Consider the following 14,571-nt stretch of genomic DNA (forward strand, 5'->3'; position numbering starts at 1 on the left):
CACTGGATGGCCCATGTCTTGGATGAGAGGTGGAGCGTGTCCCTGGGCAGCCAAGTTTACATTCCCTTTAGGGTTCTGCCAGTCATTGCTGTCCAAAGTAAGAAAGGATTCAGTACTCTTCACTGAACATTACAGGGAATGAGTATAAAAAGGCATTTTCCAGAACAATTTTTTAAAAAATTAATAGAAAAAAGGAAATAATCATAGATAATCAAAAGCATTACAACAGAGTTCAAAGAACAGATTTCTATTTATCATGATTAAAATATAGTTCCAATGACTTTGTGCCTTTCGCAGGCACCTTATCTAATTTTCTCTTTTCTAAACTAGCTACCCAACTCCATGCGACAATGAATAACTTTAGTGACTTCTATTATCTTGTTCCTGTTGCATCCAATTCCTAGGAAGATGGAATCCAAATGTTGGGGCGTCATGTGGACCTCTGCACATACCTCATGGAGACCTCCTGGGGGACCGAGGTGGCTGCTACAGTGTGAGTGGAAACGTCTGACTCTCATATGGCTAAAAGCTAACAATGCATCAGGCAGATCGCAATCCTAACACATAAAAATGATCTAAAGTAGGTAACAAGAGGGCTACCACCTGATCAGAGGACAGTGGGCCTGCCCAGAGATGACCTCCAGGATGCTGGAGATGAATGTTTGGAGGACAAGTAAAAAGGCAGATATGGAGATATGGGTTTGGGACCAGTTACTGCAGGAGTCACAGCTGACTCCTGAAAGACTGGATAAGCTCTTAGAAAATAGGAGTAGGCAGCTGAGAATAAAGCTTGGGAGTTGCTTAGAGTGAAAACACACACACACCCCCCAAAAAAACACAAAGCAGAAAAACAAATAGGAAGCCTGGTCAGCAAAGTTGGAGAGGAAGCGAGAAAAGGGCAGTGTTCTGGAAGCCCAGGGAGAGAGGAGTTTGCATTAAATCGTCAACTTGTTAAAACACGCAGGGAGACTGAGCAAAAGCAGAAGCGACAGGAAGCCACTGGCTTCGGCAACACATAAGCAAGAAGTATAACCTCCTCCTGTAGTCAAAAATTCACGCAGTCCCCTCAGTGAAAAAAATCTCTGGGTATATGAACTTCAGCAACAGAGCCGCTCAAATCCTATCTCCTAAATTTGTTTCGGTTGCAGGAAACTAACATGTCAATGGTTTCATGACAGAACAGGAAGTTTCGTTAAGAAACTCATGTGTCTATTCACAAGAAATGATGGAAACGAAGGCTTATCCTTAGTTCAGCAGCCTCTCTGGAATAGTCAGGCCAGCTGTAGAGAGAGGTTTTCCGATGACATTTAATGGTGGTCTGCACAAATTTCTTAACCATTGGAAAAAAGACCAGGCGCTAACGTGGAAAAAGGACAGATTTGGGAATTTGATCTTCAGGAATTAGTTACCCATTTCCCATTTGCTGTAGATAAAGACTTAGTTTCTTCATCTACAACACAAGGGAAACTGACTAGATGAACTATGTCAGGGGTCCCCAAACCCCTGGTCACAGACCAGTATCAGTCCGTGGCCTGTTAGGAACCAGGCCGCACAGCAGGAGGTGAGTGGAGGGTGGGCAAGCATTCCTGCCTGAGCTCCGCCTCCTGTCAGATCAACGGTGGCATTAGACTCTCATAGGAGTGTGACCGCTATTCTGAACTACACATGCAAAAGATCTAGGTTGCATGCTCCTTATGAGGTGGAACAGTTTCATCCTGAAACCATTCCCACCCACCCCACCCCCAACCATGGAAAAATTGTCTTCCACGAAACTGGTCCCTGCTGCCAAAAAGGTTGGAGACTGCTGAGCCATGCTATGTCCCTTCAAGCTCTGAAATTCCACAATTCTCTACTGAAAACCATGTGGAAACTGAAGTCATCTTCTTGGGTAGCAATGATACTACTACCCTGTGTAGATTAGACAAACATATGCTAAAGAAAAAAATGTTTTTAAGCTCTACTTGTGGTCAATGTAGAATCTTTTTACCAATGCAATGACTAGCTCGGAGCTGTATTTTTTTCAGAAATCTGGCCTTAATATCTTAGTTATAAGTGGATTACTTCCTGAAGAACTATCTCAGCCAGAATATAAATATTAGGCAAATGATACAAATATATTTTCCAATATCTTTGACTAGGGGAGAAGGAAGTATGGTACAATGAAAAGACTAATGGACTCAGGCAATCTGGGCTTCATTCCCAACTTTTATCTACTAAACCCTCTGGGGTTTAAATGCCTTAATCATAAAATGGAGAGGTTAGACTAGAAGATTAAATGTCCACTCTAGGGCTTAAAAAATATATTAATAGCCTAGCAGTATGTGAATATTGTCAGTCATGCCCACTTAAAAAAAATCTCTCTTTCCTTGTCCAAAATTCATCTTGTGCTTCTTAAAGTAAAAGAATACAGGAGAGTCATAGTCTATGGGAGAAAGACGTCACATTTCCCTTGGACAATATGTCAGAGGTGTGGAAATCAATGACAATGCCATCTTTGATCATAAAAACACCAGAACTAATAAAAGATTCATAATTAAGGAGCTGAGCAGCATCACAATTGCCCTACACTGAAGGGTAATTCACCCTGGGGAGTGGGTTCCTTTCTGCCTAGCCTGAGAAGTTCAGTAGCTGAACATCCTAGATCAAGGGTGTTCAGGTTTTGTTTTTCTTTTTTTTTTTTTGCCTCTAGGCTGAGTGCAGGCATAACACACTCCTATCACTAAGATTTCATATTACATTCAGAGTTTTTCTTTTAAAGGAGTGGAGGCAGGTTGCAAATTACCCTTTCCATGCACCTCTACAACAGCAAAAGAGATTCATAGTCCTAGATTAAGTGTGCATATTCAAGTTTAAACTATTCACATTTTCCATCTTTGTCTCCCAAAAACTTTTATGTCAAATATTATTGCATTCCATTCAAATCACACATACAAATCAAGTTCCCAGAATTTTTGTATCTCTTTTGTCAAAGGGTAAAGTTGGGGAAACAAAACAACAAAACTACTGCTAACAAACAACACCTCCAGATTGAACTGAATCATGCCCTTTTCTCATTTTGTAAAACACCAAAGTCCAAGATGAACAGCTTCTGCTAAGATCACAATAACAGGAAGTTACCCAACTAGGAGCTCTAAATACACATCTTTAGCTATCTCCATCTGGATGAACACATCGTAGCACTTACATTCAGCATGTCTAAAACTGCATTCTGTCTTCTTGATCAAAATGATGCCTTTTCCTTCTTCTTTTTGGGAATGTCGCTATTATCTTTTTATTCAGCTCCCCCACTTCCCTCATCTAATCCATGTTCATTCCTAGGGCATTCCTAATATTTCTCATTATTTCCACTGCTCTCATCATCTTTCATGTAGTATCCCTTCCTGATACCAATTTCTTCATAATCTCAAATCTTCTTGATGTTGTTGCTAAATTAATCTATTTAAACTATTCAGTTGATTATTTTGCTCCTTTGTACAAAACCTTTCAATGGTTTCACTTTGACTAGTAAATTAAGACCAAACTCCTTGCTATGTCATTGAAGGCCCTGGGCCCTGCTGTGAAACTCCCAGTCAGGTCTTATTTCTCACTACTCTCCATTATCCCAATTAATAGGGACCTGTTATCCACCTCCCTACTTCCATGTGTTTGTTTTTAATGCTCCTTTCACCTGAACCACTCTTCTTTCTCAGTGGTAATGGTGAATTTAACCCTCCTTGCAAAGCTCAAAATAATTTCGACCTCCTCCAGAATGGGCCATGCCTGAGCCTAACATTCCTGGAGCTCTGCCCTTTGAAATATGTATATTCTCTTTCTTTTTCCCATAATTGCTGCATTTTTATACTGTTCCAACTGCATTTCTGTTCTCCTTGTGTTCATTTTTGTGTGTGTGCTTTTCTTGTCCTACATTTGTCTTGTACCCTGCACACTTGCCATTGAACTAGGAGCTACCTAATGGCAAAAGTGATCCTTGCAAATGTTAGCATGCACAGTGCCTTGCACTCAGGAACTTCCTAATATCTTATTGTTGCTAACACATATTAATGCTAAAGTGACTGACATCAGAAAAACATGAGTGAATGGACTACTATATTATACTATTTCTTTAATATTCAGAATCTTTCTGTATTTTATCTGAGCATCTAGAGCTCCCTCTTAGATATCCGTAAGACAGCACAGTTAGGGATTAAGTTTGGCAGCTGAGGGTACAGGGCAAGAGAATGAGCTCTGCAGCATAAGTGTGAATCCTGACCTTGCCTCTAACTAGCAGCATGGTGTTAGTACTGAAGAAAGCAACCCAATGGACTAAATCAATGCCAATGATTTGCTCCTATAGTAGATAAGATAAAATGTTTGAAATTACCCTCATATTTCTTATTAACAAACTACAAATAAATGATTTTTATTAAAAGTCTCATACCCTTGACCATAAGTAACTACTACATAGGAATAATGTCAATTTGTATTGGTAAATAACATCTGCAATTGTATCACGCAGTCTCCAATTATTCAATTTAAGTACACTTAAGCTATAGCAGACAACTTTGCTGCTTATCAAATTACAGCTGCATGATGAGGCCAGCTGCTACAAGACACACCTTAAAACCTTTGGAAGCAGCAATGTGGGCAGCAGTCCACCCTTCTCTGTTGGCGTGGTTAATGAGGTCCGCGGGAATAACAGGCTTGGATATGCCTTCAGGACTGTCTTCTCCTCCATCCAAGTCAAAGACACTTGACTCAGACTCCTCCTCATTGAAAGAATTTCCACGAGCTGGTATTCTGTGGTACATAAGAAGCTTGAGGCTGTCCACATTACCAGTGTCCACAGCTGCGTGAACTGGTGTCCAGCCATCCTGAAAATAAAATGACCAGGGGGAAAGGGTTGATAACAACATTAATGTCAAGGATAATGTTATTGAAAGTTCACTTCTAAATGTTCTTGGGCATGGACCACTGAGCTGGGAAAAGCAGGCATTCCAATCCTGAACATCATCACTGATGAGCTGGGTAAAGTTCTCTGACCCCTGTCAGTTAACAATATTTCCAACTGCTATAACTCATGTTTGCTATTTTGTAATCATTTCTACCTACCAGTTAACCATTTGGGGTGAGCAGGTACTGTCCAGGGCATAACTGAGCATTATGTACGGTAAATCAAAATCTCAATTTAATACTATGAAAGAGAATCAACTTTAGCTTAAAGGGATTAAAAAATTTATATGCAAGAATAATGTTATTAGTAGAGTACTGAAAGAATGCAGTTATAAGCCAGTTTTACTTATAAGGCACTGACCTAACTCTGTGATCTTAAAATTTTATGCCAACCACCCCAGAAGGAAAGATCCTAAATAATAGGGAAAAGGTAGACATAAAGAAAAAACAAAGCCAAATAATTTCAGTGGAGGTTTATGGGCCCCTATTGAGTGTTTTGTGACTGCAGAGGGACACTGATCATTATAAGCTTAGAAAATGTTTCAACTAAAATTATTGGGTCTGTTTTCTAGAATACATTACTTTGGAGCCTCTATTACCCACTTAGCTGGTTGCTAGAGTAGAGGTATTAGTAGAAGTCCTTTTTAGGGCAGTGATTCTCAGGTGTGGTTCCCAGACCAACAGCATCAGTATCACCTGGGAACTTTATAGAAATGTAAATTCTTAAGCCTCATCTCAGATCTACTGAATCAGAAACTCTGGGGATGGGGTCTACCAATCTGACTGAATGACCCCTCCAGGAGATTCTAATACACTAAAGTTTGACAAGCATTATTCTGGGAAAAATCTAGGTTCTATCTATAGTCTCTTCATCTTTATACAGAGATCGGTCTGCCTCCTACTCAGGCACCCATCTTGTTTAGTTTTTAAGAAAAATTTTCATAAAAGAATCTGGCCTTATTTTGGTGATTTGGTGATTTTGGCTTTATTCTTCTACCTTTAATTTCCCCTTGACATACATTTTTCATGCAGTATTTCACACTGCTATACTAAACATATTTCAGTAAGCTACAGTACACTTTAAAAAAATAATAGGGTAGAAGACAGAGAAATAGGCAATAAATATGAACAATCTAAATTTGGGCTAAGTCATCTGATCATTTGCTAAAGCTGTCCCTTATAATGTGGCTTTTTCTCTGGTTTGGTATCTCATACCAGTAAAATCTACTTGGCTAAGACAAGACAACGGTGCTCCAATCAGGTAAATAAAGTCCACTTGGCTAAGACAAGACTATGGAGCTTCAATCAGCTCCATTCAGGCGTGTTCTTCACTGGGTTGTGGACACCTTTACTTGGGTAGTATAACACTATACTACACAAGTAGTCTACTGCTGAAGAGTATAAGTGCTTTTGACCTTTCCTGATTTATATTACAAAGGCCATGCAACCATTTGTGGAGGAAAAAAATTTCTATTTTCTATCCTCTTTTGATACTTTCTTATTATAAGGCACAAGACATAATTGTTCCCAATTACACTGTTTATCTCTGGAGTTTTGAGCATCTATACTTCTAAAGGTTTTGTTCAGCTCATCAGCAACTAGTTGGAGAGAATGGATTTCTATGTTCTCTAACTTAGGATGTGACTAATTTTTATGCTGTACTACTTATTTTTCATTCAGCCCTGTGATACAAAATTAACTCATTTTTCACTATAGAATTTTATACTGAATGTGTGTAACACCACAGATTTCTCAAGTAATGTATATAAATAACATGAAAAATATAAAACTAAACTGTTTTCTCAGATTTTCAAAAAATAGGAATTTTTTTAAGAAAAAAAGCTCTAGCAATGAGTCATTAAAAATGTTTATATCTAGCTTATTACATCTCTGCATATATATGTATACATACATGTGTGTATACATACATGTGTGTATACATACATGTATGTATACATACATGTGTGTATACATACATACATGTGTGTGTGTATATATATATGTATGTATACATATATATTTTTTGAGGCAGAGTTTTGCTCTTTTCTCCCAGGCTGGAGTGCAACGGCGCCATCTCAGCTCACCACAACCTCTGCCTCCCAGGTTCAAGCGATTCTACTGCCTCAGCCTCCCTAGTAGCTGGGATTACAGGCATGCACCACCACGCTGGGTTAATTTTCTATTTTCAGTAGAGACGGGGTTTCTCCATGTTGATCAGGCTGGTCTTGAATTCCCGACCTCAGGTGATCCGCCCATCTCAGCCTCCCAAAGTGCTGGGATTACAGGTGTGAGCCACTGTGCCCGGCCACATCTCTGCTTATATTATTAACCACTGGTCCTCCTTTACTTAAGAAAACCCAGGATCTGAGACTACTATTTGTTGAATGAATAAAAAATTATACCTCCCTTGTCTGCCCTAGTTCTAAAAATAATCAAAGCATAGGTATTTGTTTTCCTGTTTGACAGATGAATCTGAGGCTCAGAGGTTAAAGGACTGGTTAGGCTAATGAAAAAGACATTTAATTAACAGGAAAGAGATTCAAACAAGGGTCAGACACTTTCCAAATCCTATAAGCAAAACAAAATAAAGCAACCTCTATTTTAATTCATTTTGTTTTTCTAGTCGTAGAGTTTACAAATATATTGCAAATTATATATAGAGGGGGAAAAAAAACGGACTGGTACTCACTGTGGTTTTTACACTTCGATTGGTTCCAGCTTCCAACAAGAGTTTAACACATTCTTTATTTCCATTTTTACAGGCCAGGTATAGAGGTGTCTGTCCTCCATCAGCAGCATGATTAATGTTAGCATCATATGCAATTAATAATTCTACACACCTAAACATAAGATTAGGATTAATTACATAAAACCTGGGTTTGACCTTTGAAGCACCACCTATCCAAGATATTACAGAAAAGAAAGCAATGCTGCATCTTTATACACATCAATTGTTTCTATTTATATATATCAATTATTATGGATCTTATTACATGAATACTGTTTTTTTCACAAGGCTAGAAAATATATTCTAATCATAAAATTTAATTTCTCCCATGAAATTTTGAAAAGTGCTAATACCTGCTTCATGACACTTCCCTATAACCAACTTGTGAGAGTCCTTAGAATTTAACTTACTGGGATGAACGGTTTAACTGTACTTGATAAATATATATTATTTTGGTTCAAAATAGTTTGAACATTGAAAAAAGGCTGCTGAGTCATTCTGAGATTTTCACTTGAGAAAATAATTATAAATAGCATAGACAGCAGGGCACCATGTGCCTTCTCTATAAAAGGCAGCAGAAAGGCTGAGAAAAGGGTTGCCTTGGGGAGAAAAGACAGCAGAGGTTGTCCTGTCTCCTGAAGTCAGGCTAGTTGATGAGGAAAAGATAGCTAAGCAGAAACTCACTGTCCTGAGAATCAAGGAGGAAAGAAATGAGGTAAAGTCAAGACTTTGTGACACTTAGTTACCAGCTAAACATGTAGAGCTTAAGTTGCAAAGTTAGTTGAGAATAAACTTAGAAAAGAGGGCTAAATCATAATCAAAGTAAGAAGCAATCCACTTCATCTTTTATTTTCACTCCAATGAATGTTTTTCCTAGTTTTCCCTTGCAGTATCTGATTTATACATTTTTTTAAATTAAGTGACATGTTGATATACATGTGTATCAGACACATTTAAACTAACCAATCCAGCCTGGCATGGTGGCTCACACATGTAATCCCAGCACTTTGGCAGGCCGAGGGGGACAGATGACGAGGTCAGGAGATCCAGACCATTCTGGCCAACATGGTGAAACCCGTCTCTACTAAAATACAAAAAATTATCTGGGTGTGGTGGCATGCACCTGTAGTCCCAGCTACTCGGGAGGCCGAGGCAGGGGTATCGCTTAAACCCAGGAGGCAGAGGTTGCAGTGAACTGAGATTGCACCACTATACTCCAGCCTGGCGACAGAGCAAGACTCCGTCTAAAAGAAACAAAGAAAAAAATCAATCCCCAGATTTCTCCAGGGTCCTTCCTGTTTGCAGAGTTATCCATGCTTCTATTCCTGTGACTGCTATACTCTCCAAGAAAGTGGCCCTACAGGTTGCCTGGTGAAAGTAAAGGTAAAAAGCACAGCTCAGAAGGAGAAATTCCTTTTGAAGGAGTCAGGATATGTCCCAAGAGTAACAGCAAAATCAGTGTCTAGGGTTCTCAATGACAAACTCAGGGTAATGAGGTATGTGGTAGATATGCAGAAAAGTAAATCATGCTATACATAAATAATTCATTTTGAATTTTAAAAAAATTATATTTATGATTAATAACATGGAGTCAACCTTAAAAACCCATATTTCAATAATTCTGGAATTTGTTAAACAACATTCCTATCGGGACAGTTAGATTAAAAAGTTAAAAGCAACTTGCGTTTCCCACAACCTGCCATTTCAGCATAGGCAGAGAAAGCAACTTAGCTATTTTCTATTTTTTTAAGTTAAAATATGACTTTTAATGTTAAAAAGTCATGCCTATATCTAACTGACTTAGTAAGCTACTGAAGAAATCATTGCTAAAGTTAGGTATGTTTTAATTAATAGGGTCTCTTTAGCTTAATGCTCAAACTACTTTCAGTATGTAAAATTCATGCTTCAATTTTGTTTTAAATGGTAAAACAAGATGAATAATTAGAATATATTACCACCAGGAAATTTAGATTATTACAACCAATATAATTCTATGTTCTACTTTTAGTGACATCATAAGTAAAAAATCTTTTGGGAGGTTGGAATGGTGTAAAACAGTGAACAACAAACCACCAGGAAATTTAGATTATTACAACCAATATAATTCTATGTTCTACTTTTAGTGACATCATAAGTAAAAAATCTTTTGGGAGGTTGGAATGGTGTAAAACAGTGAACAACAAACTTCTCAACAGTCCTTTATCTCATGACATATGTGTTGACATGCCATAGATGATCTTCCAAAGAAAGTTCATTCACATTCAGTTGGGACACAGCCCAGTTCTCTTCTTCACTTCCCTCAAACATTAACTATTATTAAGAGCAAATTTAGAATCCTAGTTTGCATTTAAATCCTCAAATATATTTAGTGAATTTATTTGCCAGTGATTTTAAGCACTAGTTTACACATTCAGCCGGAACTAAAATACACGTGCAAATTATAAAAAGAGGCTCCTTTGATGGTGGGAAAAAAAGAATTAAGAGCAACTTACTCGAAATGTCCCTGAGCAGCTGCAGCACACAAGGGTGTGAAGCCATTTTTATCAGCAGCATTGACTTGGGCTTCTGCACTCAGCAGCAATCTCACACAGTCTATGGATTTTAATAGAAAGCCATGTAAATTCCCCATTTGGAGTTATGATGTGCCAAACTCTATACAAGCTGTAGATAGATTCTAAACCCAAAGGGACTCTCCCCTGCACAGTTCATCTCACAATTCCATCGTGGCAGACCTGAGACTCTGTAGACTATTTTACAGGAAAAGCAGCCTATTTTCCCAAAGATTATAGTACCCCAGACTCACTAAGATGTGTGTGTGTGTGTGTGTGCATGCGCATGTGCCCATGCGCGTGTGCATTTTGGGAAGAGTTGCTGCTGAGTAAAAAAAATGTCATGTGCCAGAAAATGCTTTATCAGATCTTTCCAACAGTCTATCCCAGAAAATAATGTTCCTGGATGGAGAACCAAATTCATTTACCAAACTGAAATACCATTCTTTGTATTTAAATAAATTATTACTTTATGATGTTTTTAATCTTTAAACTGCTTTTGGATGGTGGGCATCCTACACTTAACTCCATGAATGAGGCTAAAGGACAGCCCATCGAAAGTCACCTAACTCAGGAATAAATAACACCTAGATGTCACATTCCTCATGTTACTTACTAGATTTACTTCTTCTATATTGAAGAAAATCTCCATAGTGATTATGAAGAATTCTAGAATACTTTAAAAATAACGGGCTCTCTGAGGTCACTGGAATCCTCCATTTATCTGAATTAATCGACAATCATATGGGCTTCCATATGCAATGCTATCTGACTTTGCATTTGCGGTCAAATCCTCTCTTTTTCTGCATTCCCATATGTTTTGGTATATTTGACTACAGGATTTGCATTTTAAAGAACAAGAATAATTCCCAGTCTTCATCGATATACCATTTATAGTTACACAACTTCTCGGTTCTTTTAAGACATTCAAATAACTATAAATTGTTCCAACTGTGGAACAATTTCAGGCCCATGACCTTACCTAACTGCTAAAACTTTCCCTCACTGTAGCATGTAGCACTAAAGTTCTGATAATTAGACTTTCTCATATATCAGGTATTTCTAACAGACCATAAATGCAAACTAATCTTTGCATAAAACAAAGATTACTTTTTACTAGCTCTGGTAAAACTTTACACTAATGAACTGTACAATTTGGATTTTTTAAATGTTTATAAAAACTTTAAATCTCATGTTTAAAAAAACTATCCATTACCACCTGTAAAAGAAAAATAAAACTAAATTGAACTTCCTGCTCATTACAATGGATACATGGGCTTTTGACTTTCCATCCTTTTGTAAGTGTGTGGTGTAAGATCTCTCCGTATTTACCTGTATGTCCATTCTTAGCAGCAGAATACAAGGCAGAATGGCCATCTTCACAGGAGTAATTAATGTCCAGTCCTTCTTCATTAAGCAGCATTGATAATAAAGTGACATTTCCCTGGGCAGCAGCTTGCTGAAGAAGGGTGGGCCTGCCAGCCAGGGGGGCAGGACCACCACTCATTAGCAAAGGGGTTAGGGAGGGTGACCAGCCTGTAGGTTAAAGTGACCCTCGTTAGAGAGTAGGAGCAAGGACAAGAGACAGATATTACCCATTCCTTTCTGAATTACACACACACAAACATATGAACATGTGTCCCTACAGGATTATGTGGTTTCTAACATTATCAATCTGTTAATATTTACTTAGCATGAACCTGGACTGTTATTTCAGATCTTACATCTGCTGCTAATTAAATCAACATACATGGTAAAAAATTATTTTTAGTCATGAGTCTTGCACAGGTAAGTGTTAAAGTGGTGATTGGTTTTAGGAAAACTTAAGATGGCTGTCTCATTTTAAAAGTTCAGATTCCTCTTCAGGATTTTAAAACAATTTGAATTTTAAAATGTAAAGGTTTTACAAGGTAAAGTTTTCCTCTAATTCAATATTAATCTGGAAAAGTAAACTGACATTTTTAGGTATAAGAGAAATAATTGTAACAGATTTTTCTTTTTCAACAAGGTTTCTAAAATGTTTAATTACAAATTTTATGTAAACCATTAAGATGGACCAAAGAGTCTATTTATATTCCTTGAATTCCCTTATTTGGGAATAGAAATAATGGAGGCCAACTGCTATTCAGTATTAAGAGATAATAAAATATAACATATATAACTGGATATATATATATATATATATATAGAGTTCACCAGCACAAATATTCAATATACAATTGTGAAGACTGTATCATCTGGCCACCTTTACAAAATGCCTAACAAACTTTTAATCAGCCAACAAAACAGGACACTCAACTATACAATTTTAACAAAAACAATGAGTTATCATAGTTAGATATTTCTCATCAGTATTTAGCAGCTTTAGAAGAGAGTCTGTTAAGTGTGTGAATTCGGCTGCATATAGCATGAAAAATTTTCTGAATTCTTCCTTGATCAAAAGGCTGTAAAAACAGTAAAGTAAAAAATGTTCATTCAATGTGACATATAGGTATTTGTGTATTTTAGACTTAAATACAGTGAATTTTCAAAATAAGACATTTTCCTCTTTTTCCTTATAGGGTTCTAATACCTGTAACATCGTTGTGCATATGTACATATATTCATCCCTAAGGGCACACTTTCACAGACCAATTAGGACTATTTTGTCCTGACCAAAGTGATTACAGATGGAGGGCTTTATTCTAAATAGTGCTTCACAATGACTAGACCCTGAATTTCTATATGCACAATACACCTCACTGTGCATAAAACAAAGATTACTTTTTACTAGCTGCAGTAAAATTTTATGTTAAGGAACTATACCATTTGGATTTTTAAAATGTTTTATAACTATCCACTACCACCCGTAAAAGAAAATTAAAACCATATTGAACCTTCTGTTCATAACAATGGTCACATGGGCTTTTGACTTTACATCCTTTTGCAAGTGTGTGGCATGATGAGATAAGATCTCGCCATATTTACCTGCATGTCCTTTCTTAGCAGTGGAATAAAAGGCAGAATGGCCACCTGATTACGATATGTGGTAATATCCCTTTAGTAAGATACAACAGATTGATGTTTTATACTCTCTGTACATTGGTATCAGCATAATTATTCTAGGCATATGAGAGTCATATTAATACATATGTAATACTCAATTCTTATGATTAAATCCTAAATTACTTGCCTTAAATTATCTTAATATTTTAAAAGTACATATCAAAGGAACTTAGTATTTAAAAAATTCTTTATTAAAAAGGCAAAACAAAGCCAATTATACAAATGAAACTACACTGCTAATAAAAAGCTGGATATTATATCTTTATAATCAATTATTTGGGTCTATGAATAATTTATTGTTTTTCATCCTATTAGGATTACATGTAGTGACATACAAAATTAAAATGCTAATAAAATTCAATATTTATCTAAACTTTATGATATTTTCCTACTGATACTCATTAGCTCTTCTTACAAAAGTAGTATTTTTACTTCATACTTACAAGAAGGCTCCTCTCTGGTACATTTTACCTTTTGTATTTTCTTAAAAACAAACAAACAAACAAAAAACAGGCCCACAAAAATTAAATCAGTACTTATTAGAAATGGATAAACAGAGAAATTATAAACACGAAGGCATAAAACCTCGACTGCAAAGCAAACACAGGCAATATGAAAGCATCACACTACAGTCCTCTGTGGAACAGGAGGGAATGGGGCTCATACTCAGCCTCTCTTTCATTCTCTCTTTAGATCTCATCCAAGGGGTCTTGGTTGTTGATATTCATTTATGAATACCAATATATGTAAATGGTTTGCTATTCTTTTGGGTTTTGTTTACATTTTTCTTTTTTCACCATAAATCTAGGCTTTTGGGGGGAGGAGACAGTTTAAATATATTTTTCAACTGCCTTATATAGAAATATTCAATTGCAGCTGTAATTTCCTGGGAAACCCTATTTTTAATAAGTTATCTGAAAGACAGTTTTTTTTTCCAATTCATTTTCAATCTTTAGACCACTCAAGGGTCTTCATAATCAGAACTACAGAAGATATATCAGTTGCCTTATTTTTTTAGATGTCTGCAATATATTTTTAAAATCTTTGCAAAAGAAAAATGCTTTATAAATACCAAGTATTTTAAAACTGTAAATACGTTTTATATCTTCACTAATGTTTCCAATGTTGTCTAGCATAGACAAGCTTATTTTAATAAATCCTGCCTAAATATGGGAAAAATAGGACTTCATCATGAGACTATACTGTTCATCTGAAATTCCTGACAATGATAAAAATGGTAATTCTTAGTTAAGAGGTTAAATAGTGGTTAAGACAGAACAGATCGGTATTCATACAGCTACTCTAATGATGTTAGCAAAA

General features: G+C 36.6%; 1 protein-coding gene across 4 annotated transcripts in view; it reads right to left on the reverse strand.

The window, feature by feature from the left end:
• CTTNBP2 (cortactin binding protein 2) overlaps nt 1–14,571 on the reverse strand; it is a 175,017-nt gene that overhangs the window by 68,783 nt on the left and 91,663 nt on the right. For 3 of the 4 annotated variants that reach the window (XM_054496022.2, XM_063667792.1, XM_054496025.2), the window contains 4 exons: nt 11,539–11,742; nt 10,150–10,249; nt 7,619–7,769; nt 4,596–4,850 (listed from right to left, as the gene is read on the reverse strand). In XM_054496022.2, the coding sequence (XP_054351997.1) occupies nt 4,596–4,850; nt 7,619–7,769; nt 10,150–10,249; nt 11,539–11,742 (710 nt within the window). Of the gene's footprint in view, nt 1–4,595; nt 4,851–7,618; nt 7,770–10,149; nt 10,250–11,538; nt 11,743–13,694; nt 13,735–14,571 lie in introns of all 4 variants that reach the window. The other variant, XM_054496024.2, reaches the window with a different exon arrangement.

This window comes from Pongo pygmaeus, chromosome 6 (genome assembly GCF_028885625.2).
Source record: "Pongo pygmaeus isolate AG05252 chromosome 6, NHGRI_mPonPyg2-v2.0_pri, whole genome shotgun sequence".
Lineage (NCBI taxonomy): Eukaryota > Metazoa > Chordata > Mammalia > Primates > Hominidae > Pongo > Pongo pygmaeus.